Source organism: Phyllobates terribilis, unplaced genomic scaffold (genome assembly GCF_046119375.1).
Source record: "Phyllobates terribilis strain yellow unplaced genomic scaffold, ASM4611937v1 Scaffold_1__5_contigs__length_1240528914, whole genome shotgun sequence".
NCBI lineage: Eukaryota > Metazoa > Chordata > Amphibia > Anura > Dendrobatidae > Phyllobates > Phyllobates terribilis.
In genome coordinates, this window is record NW_027362761.1 from 275,234,570 (window position 1) to 275,251,916 (window position 17,347).

Consider the following 17,347-nt stretch of genomic DNA (forward strand, 5'->3'; position numbering starts at 1 on the left):
GACAAAAGAGTAAATAGATCACAGTCCTAGGTCAGAATTCCAGGGAGGTAGCAGATCGAACATGTCACTCGAGCCCCCGTGCTACATGGTGCATACCCGAGTACCCGATGCAAACTCAAGTAGCGAGCACTTGCACTCAAGACTAATTACAACTTATTCAATATGATGACCTAATGTTATCAAATTCTGTCGTACCTCTGGGTTCAAAATGTACACTATACCCCTTGATAAAATCCTTGAGGGGTCTAGTTTCCAAAATGGAGTCAATTGTGGGGGATTTCCACTATTTAGGCACATCATGAGCTCCCGAAATGCGACATGGCGTCGGCTCTTGATTTCAGCCAATTTTGCGTTCAAAAAGTCACACAGTGCTCCTTCCCTTATGAAACCTGACGTGCGCTCAAACAGTTTATTCTCCCCTTTTATTCTCTCATATGGGGTGTTGGCGTACTCAGGAGAAATTACACGACAGTTTTTAGGTTCTATTTTCTCCTCTTACCCTTGTGAAAATAAAAAATTTGGGGTTCAAAGATCATTTTTGTGGAAAAAGTTAGATTTTTTTATTTTCACGGCTCCATGTTATAAACTTCTGTGAAGCACCTGGGGGTTAAGGGTGCTCACCACACATCTAGATAAGTTCCCTGAGGGGTCTAGTTTCCAAAATGGTGTCACTTGTGGGGGTTTTCCACTGTTTAGGCACATCAGGGGCACATACGCTAATTATTCAAGCAAATTTTACATTCAAAAAGTCAAATAGCGCTCCTTCACTTCCGAACCCTGCCGTGCGTCCAAGCAGTGATTTTCCTCGACATATGGGGTATCGGCTTACTCAGGAGAGCTTGCACAACAAGTTTCATTATGCAATTTCTCCTGTTACCCTTATGAAAATGCAAAACTGGGGGCTGAAAAACATTTTTGTGGGAAAAACGTGAAAATTAGATTTTTACGGCTCAATGTTATAAACTTCTGTGAAGCACCTTGGGGTTCAAGGTGCTCACCACACATCTAGATAAGTTCCCTGTTGGGTCGTTTCCAAAATGGTGTCACTTGTGGGGGGTTTCCATTGTTTAGGCACATCAGGGGCTCTCCAAACGCAACATAGCGTCCTCTATTTATTCAAGCAAATTTTACATTCAAAAAGTCAAATGGTGCTCCTTCCCTTCCGAGCCCTGCCGTGTGCCCAAACAGTGTTTTTTCCCCATGTATGGGGTATCTGCGAAAATAAAAAAATTGTAACATTTTTGTGAAAAAAGTTAATTGTTCATTTTTTTCTTCCCCATTCCAAAAATTCCTGTGAAGCACCTGAAGGGTTACTAAACTTCTTGAATGTGGTTTTGAGCACCTTGAGGGGTGCAGTTTTTAGAATGGTGTCACTTTTGGGTATTTTCTGCCATAAAAACCCCTCAAAGACACTTCAAATGTGATGTGGTCCCAAAAATATGGTTTTGTAAATTTTGTTGTAAAAATGATAAATCGCTGGTCAACTTTTAACCCTAATAGCTTCCTAACAAAAAAAAAAATTTGTTTCCAAAATTGTGCTGATGTAAAGTAGACATGTGGGAAATGTTATTTATTAACTGTTTTGTGTGGCATATCTCTCTGATTTATGGGCATAAATATTAAAATTTTGAAAATTGCGAAATTGTAAAATTTTTTGCCAAATTTCTGATTTTTTCACAAATAAACGCAACGTGATATTGAAGAAATTTTACCACTATCATGAAGTACAATATGTCACGAAAAAACAATCTCAGAATCAGTGGGATCCGTTGAAGCGTTCCAGAGTTATTACCTCATAAAGTGACAGTGGTAAGATTTGTAAAAATTGGCCTGGTCATTAGCGTGCAAACCACTCTCGGGGGTAAAGGGGTTAATGACCCCAGCTGCCGTTTCTTCATCTATCACCGCTATTTCCTTGAAATGAGACATCTCATTAGGCGGCTGTTGATATAAGCAGTGAGTGACAACAGCGCCTCCCTGAAGCTTCTTTTACCACCTTCAAACAGATCGCCATCAGCGCCACCCCCTAATGACAATTCTGAACACAGTGATTGGCTACAGTGGTGAACGTGACCGCTGCAGCCAAAACAGTGAGAGACGTGGTGGGAAGCCAGTACTGCACCAGGTTAGGGTGAGAACCATCTTGGTTTATTATTTTTGGTATTTTAACAAAAATAAATGAAAGTACAGTCCACTTTGCTGAAAGTGGAAAACCCCTTAAAAATTTGCTGTGACCTTTTGGGGGCGAAGGAAGCATTCTTTGAGGTCCTTCTGCACTTTGACTAACAGACAACACAGCAAATACTATAGAGCCATATTTCTGTATATGGTATATAATATGCCACCACCATGTAGTCTTTAGCACCTTCATTTCCTTCTGTAGACCCTCCAAGCAGCGCCCCTCACTGACTAGAATAAACAAGCGCGAGAACTTCCTCTCAGGTGCGCGATCCCGAGTGCGCGGGAAAGCGCTCTGACGTCATGTGAGGCAGAGTGCACGCGCAGGGGTAGCTGTGCCTCCTAGAGCCGAGCCTGCAGAGGACAGGAACTGGGAAGCAGCAAACATGGCAACGGGGACAGGTGAGCAGAAAGGAGAAAGCCGCCTATAAACCATTAGCGTTTATGACATGGTGTCACATAATGAGGGCTCCGGGAGCATAATAACCTATAGGCTTGTCGTCCACAGAGGCAGAGACCAGGCAGAGGCTGCTGAAGACTGTCAAGAAGGAGGTAGGTGACCCCATGGCAGCATCTCTGTGTGGCTTGTGTTCAGTGCATCCATCTGTGGCCGTATTGGAGCACAGTCCCCGGGCAGTGCAGCCTGGGAGGGTGTGTTACATTACACAGCTGGCAGCTCTGGTGCCACACTGCTGCCCTATGGGTGCAATGGGAGCGTGGTGAAGGCAGTGCTGGCACTGAGAAATCATGATGCCACGTCTCTAGGATTGATGTCCCCTGCTACTGACTGTGCCTGCGATATTTATTACATTGGGCTCCTTGCCCGAGGCAGCGGGCATCAGTCACGGGCTTATATTTGGGCTCATCTACAAAAATTGTGCAAGTAGGTTACAAAGAATAACATCAGGTCCGTGTATTAGATTTATCAACGTACTGATAAATAGGGGATGTGGCTAAATAATCCCATTATTGAGATACTTCTCATTCATCATGCCAGAGATTACACCGAAATAAGAATAATAAGGGATGTATACTACATAAAGCCATGCTCAAATTCAATGCAGGGGACAATAGAAATGTATATTTAACAGACTGAGTGGGTTGTTATTGATAAAAGTGCGTCAGTCGATCGTCCGTCCTTTTGCTTCAAGATTATGTTACTCTTTGACACACAGATTATTCTCTCTAGGTACAAAGGGGTAAACCTAATGGATTTTTAGGTCAGTAGGATCCAAACCAAAACAATGTGTTACTAAATGGATCATAATGGACCAGTGTAAAAACAGAAGTGTAATGAATGAGACTATTCCTAGAAAAGCAACATTTTGTTTTTTCCTGAAGATGGCCATTTCTTTCGACGTAGTGCATCAACTAAAATTGGGGACATTTAGGAGGCGAGTCTTCCATTGGTGATGTAGATTTCTTGTAATGTACTATAAAATGTATGTACTGAGTGAAAACTTATGATACACAGCAAGTTACCTCCATACAACCTTCAGGCACATCTGTTTTTATGTAGGAGTTGTTTGTGTGTATTTAAAGCACACCTGTCAGCAGGTGCTCAGTAAACTACATACACTGTCAGGTGGGTGAAAATTACACTGATTAAAATGATACCTTGGTTGATGAAATCCATCCTGTGGTTCTTGTGTAATCTTTACTTTCAGTTTGGAGATAATGATATGCTCGTGTTTCGGGGCGGACTGAGGGGGGCGCATTATCTGGTGCTCTGATTACATATTCATCTGTATGCTCTTGATTTCCACTCGGTTGTTTGGTGAGTGTATTTGTATGATTGTAGTTTTCTTTTATCCCTGTCTGTGTCCCCTGGCTCACTGTGCCTTCACTGACCTGCCTCCTATTTTACATAATGCATCTAATATTGCGGGGCTAATTTAAAATAGGAGGCCGGTCAGTGAAGGCACAGTGATGTGTCATAAGAGCATACAGATGAATACATAAGCAGAGCACCAGATAGAGCGCCCCCCACAGGCCGCCCTGAAGCACGAGCATACCATTATCTCCAAACTGAAAGTAAAGATTACACAAGAACCACAGGATGGATTTCATCAACCAAGGTATCATTTTAATCAGTGTAATGTCGCCCACATGACACTGTATGTAGTTTACTGAGCACAATCCTGCTGACAGGTGCGCTTTAATAAGTGTGTGTCTAATAAATATATATTTACATTTCTCAGCATAAATGAGTTCACCCTCTTTGAAACGTAATGTTTAATCAATCTCAAACTGAACGCAAGAGCACTTTCCAAAATTTTAATAAGACTGAGTTTCATAGAACATTTGTTTTTAACCCATAGCATGAAAGTAAAGGTAATAATATAACTTTCATTACAAAATATTCAGTTTTACTCAAATTAGTTAATTCAAAAATAAATACACCCCACATCAAAAACTAGTATTTTGTATGACCTTTGGATCATTGTCCTATTGAAAAAGTTAACATCTACGAAGAGCATGGAGTGATGGTAGCATCTTCTCTTTCAATATAGAGCAGTACACTTGTGAATTCATGATGCCATCAATGAAATGTAGCTCCCTGACACAAGAAGCACTCATGCATCCCTACATAAGGGCACTGCCACCACCATGTTTCACTGTAGGGACCATGCATTTTTCTAAATGCAAACTATCATTTATGGTGCTAACATTACAGCATATTCCTAGCATATAGCATCAAAGTCTGACCACTGGTAATGTGATGATTATTACCCCCTACAATCAGTAGAATAGTTGCAGCGGTGATAAGATATGGTGCTACCTTATCTCTTGTTAGCGCCGTATGTCCGTTTCCAGAGGCTGCTTGATTGGTTGGCCTATAACTTTATGAGCCACCTATTTATCAAAGTGAATTTGCATGTCAATTTTGAGAGCTATTATAAATAATGCATACTTGTCATCTAATGTGACTTTTTAGAATAAGCTGTTCTGTGTGCGTGTTTGTACATGAGGAATAACACTATTTCTGTTCATTATATGATTTCTATCCTGCATTTTTCATCAGCTACCTCTTCTGCTGACTTTATCTCTGATTTTCTGTCTTTGAAATGGTGGATGGAACTACTAGGATGTCTCCCATTCACACTACACAGAGAAAGTGATTCCTGATATGCTTTCTCTGTAGCACATACAAGGGTAAAATCTTTGGCCAATGAAATGTGGGACCAATAAATGTAAAATCATAATTAGCTTAGTACTAATATAAAACATGAAAGATTGAAGTGTCACAAGGACATGGGAAAGGGATGTAGGAGTCAAGTATCCAAGAGTGGAGGGAAAAAAGGGAAGGGGGACACTCCATAAGTAAAATAATGTAATTATATGTAAATGAAAATGTCAATTTATCCTATAACTTTCGGGCCAATTGTAGAGTCCTCGGACTCTATAAAGTCCGAGAACATTGCTTAAGATAGCTAAGTGGATTAAATGGCATCTGATCTTTTGTAATAAGTTGTGAGATCTTCTCTGTGTCTTATGTAGTTAATCTTGTTAACTACTTCTACTAGAGATGGAGGGGTCTCTGACCTTCACCCTCTGCATGTCACCTGTTCTTTTTGAAACAAAGTTAGACTTAGGGAAAGAAAGGCTGCTGCACAGATGTTGTATATGTTGGAGGAAGGAATGTAAATATATAATAAAACTGTGTCTTCTGAAAGTGGCTTTGTTTTGCTAAAGCTTTACCAGATGAGAAGAAAAGACTGTCTGGGTGCAGTGAGATGGCCGTATAACACGGACGACGATCGCATCGCAGTGCATGGAGCTGCATAGAAATACTTGCTGTCATGCTCGGGTCAGGAGAGCCGCCGGCCTGTCCAAGCATTGCGATGCGATCGCCATCCGTGTTATGCGGCTGTCTTACTGCGCCCTTTGAGAGAACCATATCCAGCAAGTGGGATTATGAGTCATGGCCGAAAGTGTTGCAACCCTTGAAATTGTTCCAGAAAATTAAGTATTTCTCCCAGAAAATAATTGCAATTACACATGTTTTGTTATTCACATGTTTATTTCCTTTGTGCGTATTGGAACAACTAAAAAAAAAACAGAGAAAAAGGCAAATTGCAATAACAATTGCAATAATTTTTTGGGAAAAATACTTCATTTTCTAGAACAATTTCAAGGGTGCTAAACTTTCGGCCATGACTGTATATGCCATTTAGGCAATATAGAAGGAAAAGAGGGGACAAGCGCCCATAGGGCGGTATGATATGGAAAGAGGGGGACAAGGGGTGGTATATTGCTCACCTGGTGGAGTTGTGATTGTCACAACTCCAATAGAGGCTTTTTGTAAGAATCAGCTGTTGCAGTCCACCAGAAGGTAGAAGGACCCCTTATTCTTAAATAGATGATGGAATGGAGGATAGGCGTTTTATTGACCATGCTGCTGCAGGAGAAGAAGGATACATGCTCTGATTTGTGGAAAAGTAGTTTTATTACGTGTTTCTGGCTCGAAACAAGCCCTTTTTCAAATATAAACTGCACTCCATTCTATTATCTATTTAGGCAATCTACGCATCAATCTAAATATTAATTTAATTTCTACTAGGCATAACCTAATATGAAAACCTAATCTTGCATATGTTCTCAGGACTGAGACAAAATTTCTGCCATTGTAAAAAAAAAAAAAGAAAAAAGGGTGTCAAGGATTTCTCTGCTTTGTCTTAATGCAGTCTATAGAGTTATATCATGGTGTGCAAAGTAGGATGATCTCTGACACACAACTGTTCAAGTTGTTGCAGGAAAAATATATCTTTGTACTGTGTTAGCCAGTAGAAAGAAAAATATTAAAATTTGAGAGTCCTCAGTGGTTGATGAAGAGACCTGAGTAGTTACATAATTTTTGCTGTTTATTACCATCTTTTCAGTTAGCCATTAAAAGTTATCAACCACTGATGACTCTCAAATTCTAATATATTTCTGTTCATGTGAAGTAACTATGGTCATGGTAGAGTTGTGTGTGAAGATTGAGAGAACTGTAAACGCTTTCAAGTTGCCAATACAAGTACCAAAGTCTTGGGACACCTGAAGATGAGTTGGAGAAATATGATGTATAGTACTTTTAAAGGGAACCTGTCATGTCCTTTGTACTAAAACTGCCCCCATTGCGTTGTTAGTGATGCAATGTGCATCACTAACATGCTTTTTTTCTTTAAAATCAGCGCTAATATCACGTGTCAAAAGCACTTTATATGTTTATATCATACCTGCTCATCTAGTCATAGGGGTATGATTCATCGCATTTAGTCATGGTTGGTGCCGCCCACGCCATTTGAATTCTGCTCCCGGCTTGCGCAGTATGTCATAGCCAGTCGCGCTTGCGCAGTATGTCATGGCCAGCCTAGCCAGCTTCTAAACAGTATTGATACATGTTCTTCTGTGTGTCTGCTCTTAGGCTTGGTAGAGAATTAAATTCTAGATATTTGACTTTAGTAACAAACTTATTGTTAAATTCAGTTTTTCTATTGTGTGCGGTCGAAGTTGGCCATCTTATGTTTCAGCTGATATATGCATTGTATAGGAGTGGGATGTTTTTACATATGTTGACTTTACGTCTGAGGCTTTTATACCAACTTGTATGTCTAAGTAGGTAGGATAGCACCTAACCGCCAACCATGAAATGGTGTCCAAGTGTGCAGGTACACCTATAACAGGACAACCCTTAGTCCTCAATGAATTCCAGAAAATTTCTAGAGGTGGCAATAGTGCGGTGCCTAGATAAGTGTTAGAGAAGTACCATCTAATCAATATTCATTTGTGATGACTGTTATGATTCGGTTTTGGTAAGCCTTTGGATTACTGGCTTTAGATGCAGTATTTAGTTATTTAATAGTTGTCCTGTATAGATGGTTTATGAATTGATATTTGTTTATCTTTTAGGTGGATAATATGCAGTATGTGATGTTTTTACAAATCTTTTTGGGATTGATTAATTAATCCTTTGTTGTTATTGCTGGTTGGGGGTTTAAATATGTGGGTTGTGCATTGCATTGCCTCTATTATTGGTTCAGAAACACCCATCTATTTATTGGGGTCAAAATGTTGCCGCCTTTTTCTGTGTGTGATGGAAGAATAAAAATTATTTTTGTTCACTGGTGCTGTTGCCACTCCTGTTTATTTTCTGGACATGTATGTCTATGAAGGCCTTTATACTTGATAAAGTAAAACTAAGTTAATTTCTTAATGTGAATGAGGCCATGCCCTTTGTATGGCAATGATATTTAAATATGCCAAGTGTGGATCATTAAAAATTTGTGAACGTGTTTCTGAGCATTTAGAAATAATTACATATTGAGAACAAGCTAAAGAAAAGACTGCCTTGCATAAATGTTAGGTACACAGGAGAAGCTCATGTGCTGCCTCATTGAGACAGATGTTTCATTCAAGGTTTAGAGCATGGCTGCACTATATATCCGACTTAGCTGTCAACACAGCTAATAACTTGCCATTTACTGTAACAATAACATAGCATGGTTGGTTGATCTGGCATTAAAGCGTGGTCAGTGAATATCATGCAACCACTGTGTACTTTCTGTTTACGCAATGCTGTTCATTCTTTTGTATAAAAATATTAGCAGACTGAACCAAAAGGTACTAACATTGAAATATCAATTCTCCAGATGAATATGGATTACTTGATTATTTCTCTCCTCAGCTATGCAACTTTCCCATAATGTATTAGCTGACTTAAGATTTAATAACTTCTAGATATGATGCATAGTTATAAGTAATAAAGCAAGCTAAAGTTACAACTGTCATTTTTTCTGATTGGCGTAAGCTTTATAAACAAAATTGTCCCGTTTCTTTGTGTATCTCTTCAGTATGAAACACTGCACAAACAAGGTTGAGTAAAAATATTGCTATTTGACGATTGAATGTAACTACGTTTTCTATGATTAAACTATTGAAATGAGTAAATATCTTGATAAACCAGCTCGACATTTTACAGCACATTTACTATGCTATGCTTTGTATATTCTTTGTTTAAATCGAGGAAACAATTGCTTGAGATGCTCAGTGAGTGACAGGAAGCCATATCCCTTTATATGCTGTTTCTTTGGTAAATTTGTAGTGTGAAAAGACAGGCTTCTCGTTGCCGTGACTACCACCCTTAAATTGGAAAGACTCAATATGTTTTTACAAATTTAAAACTTGACAGTAAGCAGATGTGCTGATTTGTAGGCTCTATAATACCATCCTCAGACTTGCATATTACTAGAAAATAAATGCTTTAGTGTTCTGGTTTTAAGACTGTAGCTTAATAATTAGAACGGTCTAGTGGTTTCTTCTTGTGTGTTTATTTTTTTTGCAACTTGTTGACAAATTTGATAATGCCCAAAACACTGGTCTCATACATTTAAAATTAGGAATAGAAAATGTATATGATATACTTATACCATATTAATAAGGTACAGTATTTTTACAATATTAAAGCACTATAATATTATTTTTAACATTTAATATATTTAATTCCAATATATTTAATATTGGAATTACTTCTTGATAACAATTGTGAGCTTATCACCTTAAAAATGTTAATACACAGTAGGTCTATTTTATTGGGTCGGCATTTGCAGACTGTAAGTGCTGATTCGGCTGTTATATGTCACTTTTGTGCTGGATAGAGCGCACAGCATATAGCACCTGTTTGGTGCCTCATTATCAGACTGTGAATGAAAATGTTTCTCTTTTTCTGCCAGCCTCTTGACTTTGAATTTTAAAAGGGTACAGAAATAGTACATTCAATTACATGCACCTTTTGCTTTGGGTGGCTGCATTGTCTAGGAAAGCTACTTATATTTGGATCTTCTTTTTTTACCATGGAGACACTAAGGACTATAGTATATTGTGTAAAGAGGTCAACATGAAATATATTGTTTAGTGTTTGTTCAAACACTAACAAAAAATTTGAAGGTAGTTTCAGGGCTGTGGAGTCAGTAAGCCAAACCTCTGACTCCAACTCCGACTCCTCAATTTCCATGACACTGACTCCAACTCCTACTCCCTCATACATGGCTCATGTTTAAGTGATTAATTTACTGTATCACAGATTCATCTCCGCTAAAAGTCTAGACCCTTAGATCAGGAATAGGACAGACATTTATAGGACATTTCATAACTTTCCCAAATTCTTATGAAAAAAAATATTCCCCACAAACTGAATTGAACTACTGTACCCAATTTATTATATATTTTAGGAGCTGGAGTCGGTCCATTTTATACCGATTCCGACTCCATGACTCCGACTCCACAGCCCTGGGTAGTAGACAAAATTGTTGCACTTTCATTTGTCACTTTTGAGAAAATAATTGACTCAACTCTTCACTAAAAGGTCAAGTTTGAATAAAACATATTCACTACTGCTTTATTAACACATGAACAATGATAAAAAATGCAGTTACACATTGTTGTGTCGTTTTTACAGCATTCCTATATGGTAAAAAGGACCTTGTAACTTTTTTATTTTGCAGGACTGTATCCTTATGTCGATACCCAATTGATAGTCTTCTTTACACTTTACCATTCTATAACCATTAACAACTGTAAAATAGTTTTGTTTTGTCATTTTCTGAAACCCATTACTTTTTTTTTTTTGTCAATGAAGCTGTGTAGGGGATATTTTTTTTTGGAATGAGCTTGATCTGTAGTCTAGCCACCACGTAAATGCTATGGTTGCTATTGGCCACAGCATCTATGGGGTACTTAATGCAATCACTGCAAGTACAGGCAGGTTTTTGCTGTATAACACAGCTGGCACTTGCTGTTTATGTGGGCTCAACTGCTGAACTCTATCAACTCTATCAATACATTGAGATCCAACATGTGACATTTGGGAAAGGAATGAACCAAGGAGGAAGGAAGGGTGCACAACCGTTATAGTAGGACAGGGTGCGTCATCATGTACCAAAATAATCAATGGAGAAGCAAGAGAAAAGTGGTACACTAAAGATGCCCACACCTTGAATACAAAAACTGTATTAAAAATATACAAATTTTATTATACCTTACATTAAAAAGCATTAAAAACGTGAAAATACCAACACCCAAGACACACAAGTGATAAGCATCTGTAAATAAATACAGTTCGAAATAGATATCGATGCAATAATATAGACAGTACATATGATCAGGGCTGTGGAGTCTGTGTCCATTTTGATATAGTCTGAGTCGGTATAAAATGGACCGACTCCAACTCCTAAAATATATAATAAATTGGGTATAGTAGTTCAATGTAGTTTGTGGGGAATATTTTTTTAATAAGAATTTGGGAAAGTTATGAAATGTCCTATAAATGTCTGTCCTATTCTTGATCTGAGGGTCTAGACTTTTAGCTGAGATGATTCTGTGCTACAGTAAATTTATCACTTAAACATGAGCCATGTATGAGGGAATCGGAGAACACTCAAATAACACATCCTAGATCTGAATGAATTAAATACAGTGCCTACAAGTAGTATTCAACCCCCTGCAGATTTAGCTGGTTTGATAAGATGCAAATAAGTTAGAGCCTTCAAACTGCAAACGAGAGTAGGTTTTATGAACAGAAGCATAAATCTTACAAACCAAAAAGTTATGTTGCTCAGTTGAATTTTATTAAATTTTAAACATAAAGGTGTGGGTCAATTATTATACAACCCCTATGTTTAATATTTTGTGGAATAACCCTTGTTTGCAATTACAGCTAATAATCGTCTTTTATAAGACCTGATCAGGCCGGCACAGGTCTGTGGAGTTATCTTGGCCCACTCCTCCATGCAGATCTTCTCCAAGTTATCTAGGTTCTTTGGGTGTCTCATGTGGACTTTATTCTTGAGCTCCTTCCACAAGTTTTCAATTGGGTTAAGGTCAGGAGACTGACTAGGCCACTCCAACACCTTGACTTTTTCCCTATTGAACCAGGCCTTGGTTTTCTTGGCTGTGTGCTTTGGGTCGTTGTCTTGTTGGAAGATGAAATTACGACCCATCTTAAGATCCTTGATGGAGGAGCGGAGGTTCTTGGCCAAAATCTCCAGATAGGCCGTGCTATCCATCTTCCCATGGATGCGGACCAGATGGCCAGGCCCCTTGGCAGAGAAACAGCCCCACAGCATGATGCTGCCATTGACTGTAGGGATGGTATTCTTGGGGTCGTATGTAGTGCCATCCAGGCTCCAAACGTCACGTGTGTGGTTGGCACCAAAGATCTCGATCTTGGTCTCATCAGAACATAGAACCTTGAACCAGTCTGTCTCAGAGTCCTCCAAGTGATCATGAGCAAACTGTAGACGAGCCTTGACATGACGCTTTGAAAGTAAAGGTACCTTACGGGCTCGTCTGGAACGGAGACCATTGCGGTGGAGTACGTTACTTATGGTATTGACTGAAACCAATGTCCCCACTGCCATGAGATCTTCCCGGAGCTCCTTCCTTGTTTTCCTTGGGTTAGCCTTGACTCTTCGGACAAGCCTGGCCTCTGCACGGGAGGACACTTTCAAAGGCTGTCCTGGCCGTGGAAGGCTAACAGTAGTTCCATAAGCCTTCCACTTACGGATGATGCTCCCAACAGTGGAAACAGGTAGGCCCAACTCCTTGGAAAGGGTTTTGTACCCCTTGCCAGCCTTGGACCCTCCACGATCTTGTCTCTGATGGCCTTGGAATGCTCCTTTGTCTTTCCCATGTTGACCATGTCTGAGTGCTGTTCACAAGTTTGGGGAGGGTCTTAAATAGTCAGAAAAGGCTGGCAAAAGAGATCTTTAATCCACACATGTGAAGCTCATTATTCTTGGTGCCTGAACTACTTCTTAATACTTTAGGGGGACCAAACAGAATTCTTGTGGTTTGAGGGGTTGAATAATAAATGACACTCTGAATTAACTTTTAACGTTTTTAAAAAAAAAAAAAAAAAAAATTAAAATTTGCTGCAGTGCATTTCCCACTTCCAGGCTGATCTACAGTACAAATGTCACAATGCCAAGTTAATTCCGCATGTGTCAACCAGCTAAATCTGCAGGGGGTTGAATACTACTTGTAGGCACTGTATTCTCATTGAATACTTTGTTCTGTACAAAGTTGAATGTGCTGACAGCAAAATCACACAAAAATCAACAATGGAAATCAAATTTATTAACCAATGGAGGTCTGGATTTGGAGTCACCCCCAAAATTAAAGTGAGAAAAACACACTACAGGCTGATCCAACTTTGATGTAATGTCCTTAAAACAAGTCAAAATGAGGCTTATTATTGTGTGTGGCCTCCACGTGCCTGTACGACCTCCCTACAACGCCTGGGCATGCTCCTAATGAGGTTGCGGATGGTCTCCTGTAGGATCTCCTCCCAGACCTGGACTAAAGCATCCGCCAACTCCTGGGCAGTCTGTGGTGCAATGTGAAGTTGGTCGATGGTGCGAGACATGATGTCCCAGATGTGCTCAATCGGATTCAGGTCTGGGGAACGGGCGGGCCAGTCCATAGCTTCAATGCCTTCATCTTGCAGGAACTGCTGACACACTCCAGCCACATGAGGTCTGGCATTGTCCTGCATCAGGAGGAACCCAGGACCAACCGCACCAGCATATGGTCTCACAAGGGGTCTGAGGATCTCATCTCGGTACCTAATGGCAGTCAGGCTACCTCTGGCGAGCACATGGAGGGCTGTGCGGCCCTCCGAAGAAATGCCACCCCACACTATTACTGACCCACTGCCAAACTGGTCATGCTGAAGGATGTTGCAGGCAGCAGATCGCTCTCCATGGCGTCTCCAGACTTAATCACGTCTGTCACATGTGCTCAGTGTGAACCTGCTTTCATCTGTGAAGAGCACAGGGCGCCAGTGGCGACTATGCCAATCCTGGTGTTCTGTGGCAAATGCCAAGCATCCTGCACGGTGTTGGGCTGTGAACACAACCCCCATCTGTGGATGTCGGGCCCTCATACCACCCTCATGGAGTCAGTTTCTAACCCTTTGTGCAGACACATTTGTGGTCTGCTGGAAGTCATTTTGCAGGGCTCTGACAGTGCTCCTCCTGTTCCTCCTTGCACAAAGGCGGAGGTAGCGGTCCTGCTGCTGGGTTGTTGCCCTTCTACGGCCCCCTCCACATCTCCTGGTGTACTGGCCTGTCTTCTGGTAGCTCCTCCAGCCTCTGAACACTACGCTGACAGACACAGCAAACCTTCTTGCCACAGCTCGCATTGATGTGCCATCCTGGATGAGCTGCACTACCTGAGCAACTTCTGTGGGTTGTAGAGTCTGTCTCATGCTACCACGAGTGTGAAAGCACAAACATTCAAAAGTGACCAAAACATCAGCCAGAAAGCATTGGTACTGAGCTGTAGTCTGTGGTCCCCACCTGCAGAACCACTCCTTTATTGAGGGTGTCTTGATAATTGTCAATAATTTCCATCTATTCTCTATTCCATTTGCACAACAGCATGTGAAATTGATTGTCAATCAGTGTTGCTTCCTAAGTGGACAGTTTGATTTCACAGAAGTTTGATTTACTTGGAATTATATTCTGTTGTTTAAGTTTTCCCTTAATTTTATATATGTACTGTGTTTATATATATATATACACACAGTGCAGACCAAAAGTTTGGACATGCCTCATTTAAAGATTTTTCTGTATTTTCATGACTATGAAAATTGTACATTCACACTGAAGGCATCAAAACTATGAATTAACACATATGGAACTATATACTTAACACAAAAGTGTGAAACAACTGTAAATATGTCTTATATTTTAGGTTCTTCAAAGTAGCCACCTTTTGCTTTGATGACTGCTTTGCACACTCTTGGTACCGCCTAAAAATGACAATTCGACCGTTGATAACAGGGTAGCTCCAGTAGAAGGGGTTGACGTCAAAGTAGGAGGTGACTTGTTAGTCCACAACACCATGGGGAGTGACAGAGACCCCACAACGGTGACACTACGAAAGTAGAAAGAGAGTTCAGTCAGGAGGAGCTAGACGAGGTGAGAAAGTCCCCCTCTCGTCGTTGACGGCGCAAGGGCCACAAAAAAGTTGCTCCTGTAGCCTTTGCTGAAAGCGCAAATAAAGAAAATGTAATGCTGTGTGCTTTTATTCCGAGTGTGGATCCTCCTTTAGAAGCAGAAGAGGAGGTCATGTTGCCAGTAGCAACCTCCGGTACCGTACTGAGACAGAAGGATCAGGATCCGACAGCCCTGAAAGAGGAGGCGGCCAGTCAGGCTCCAAGTCTTGGTCATATCAGGCAGCAGTATAAGAGTGACGTGCGACAACGAAGGAAAAACCTGGAGAATGTGTCCTCAAACCAGCTGAGCCTGGAGTCTGAATGGCAAAAAATAAACCAGGTTGTGAGGAACTTACAACGAGAACTGGAGGAAATCAACAAATGGAAGGAAAAGTTCTAGAAAAATAAAGAGGAGGTTTTTCAGTTGGAGCTTGACAAAGCGGAGTTTGAAGATGAGCTGTGCGAGATGAAGGATCGTTTCTCCCTGGCACACTTAGAGCTGATGCAGGTGAAGCAAAAGCTGGATGAGGGACTACACCAGTGGGATAGGGAGCTGTCTGCCTTAAAAGAGTCGCTGCAGGATGAAGTTTCTGGACATAACCAAAACTTACAACAACTGCGCGAACAGTTTAACCCGGGAGCTGTGTGACTCCAAGAGGGAGTATGGTGAACTCATGAGGGAGCTGCAGCAATTCCAGGACCAAGTAAAGCCTCTAATGCAGGAGACGGAGTGACTGGTGGACTCTCTGTACCAGCGAGACTGGGAGCTATCCGCCCTGAAAGATGCAATAAAAGATGAAGTGTCTGGTCACGACCGTGAAGCAGAAAAGAGGCATGAAAAGTTCAATAGTGAACTGCAACAAATCAAGAGAGACTATGAGGATCTCCTCAAGGTTAAGGAAAAACTAGAGGATGATAAAACTGATGCATAGCACATGCGCCAAGTGATTGAGACTACTCTACAGGACACCTGTGCTGAGAATGATGATCTCCGCAGAAAGATCCCAGGTCTGGAAGCTCAGGTGAAGGATCTGCAGACGTTCTGTGGTGATCTCCAGAGGGCAGAGACGTGCCTTTAGGATAGAATCTGCAGGATGGAGGAGTCCATCGAAGAAGGGAGGTATGAAGCAAATGCATCTTTGGATAATGCGAGCTTGGGTGATTCGGTGGATGTGAGAGCCGAGATCAAGGAACTCAAGGAGTCGCTACAAGCCCATTGGAAGCAAGAGAAGCTTGAGAGACTGGCTGTTGAGAGCCGAGTGGGCGCATTGGAGACAGAGAGCTCTGAGAAAATTCTGCTGATAAAGGAGCAGTTGAAGCCGGAAGAGCTTCAGAGATGGGCTGCTGAGAGGCGAATAGCTGAGCTAGAGAAAGAAGTTGTCGAGCTCAAAGGTCGCCTGGCAAAGTACCAATCAGTGAATGAGGCCTCCTTGGAGAAGGGCAAACAAGTTGCGCTCAGTCCTTTGGGCCGTGAGAGGGTGGACCTGAGGAGAGCTGAGAGAGTGTTGAAAGAAAATAAGTATGAAATGGGAGTGGTCAAGACGAGAATTCTTGAGTTCATAGCTGTGGGTCAGTTCAGGGGAAGCATACAGGGTGAAGAAGCTGAAAGTCAGTTGTCCCTGAAACCTGAGCCAAATGATCATTTGGAGATCACTGGTGAGACAGAAACGTCTCGGTACAAGTGTCTTATAGATATATCCGAAGATTTGAGAGAAGAATGCACCAGAGAGTCAGTGCATGAAGAGTTTAAGAAGGCCATGGGAGCCTGTAAGGTGTACTCGACCTCAGAAGCTAAACAGCTGGTGGTCCTGTCCACAACCGAAGTCGCAGTGAAGAGGCTGGCTATCCTAAGTAACATGCACTGGCGATGTGTTCGCACGAAGCGGTTTGTCCGCTTGAAGACGGAACAAGCCATTAGACAACTAGAGCTTATGAGAAAAGCTTAAAGTCTGCGGGAAGAAGTCATTCGGGTGCCTCATGCTCTGGTAAGAAAACTCATTGGGAGAAATGGCCAAGCCATTCAAATGATGGTAAAGAAGGCTGGTGTGATGAAGGTAAGCAGTCCACGTGATCATCAGGACTGGATACCAGATGAAGACAGCATGGTGTCATCCTCCGCTGTAGGAAAGGAAGAAAATCTTGCATATATACGCATGCTGATGGAGTACCGAGTGACCTACCTGCGAG

The 17,347-nt window shown here is 41.2% G+C and overlaps 1 protein-coding gene across 3 annotated transcripts in view; it reads left to right on the plus strand.

The window, feature by feature from the left end:
* Positions 1-2,430: 2,430 nt before the first annotated feature.
* The window catches only part of SGSM1 (small G protein signaling modulator 1), a 291,384-nt gene continuing 276,467 nt past the window's right edge, over positions 2,431-17,347 (plus strand). For 2 of the 3 annotated variants that reach the window (XM_073672889.1, XM_073672894.1), the window contains exons 1-2: positions 2,431-2,580; positions 2,687-2,730. In XM_073672889.1, coding sequence (XP_073528990.1) covers positions 2,565-2,580; positions 2,687-2,730 — 60 coding nt within the window. In that variant the 5' untranslated portion in view covers positions 2,431-2,564. The remainder of the gene's footprint in view (positions 2,581-2,686; positions 2,731-17,347) is intronic. The other variant, XM_073672899.1, reaches the window with a different exon arrangement.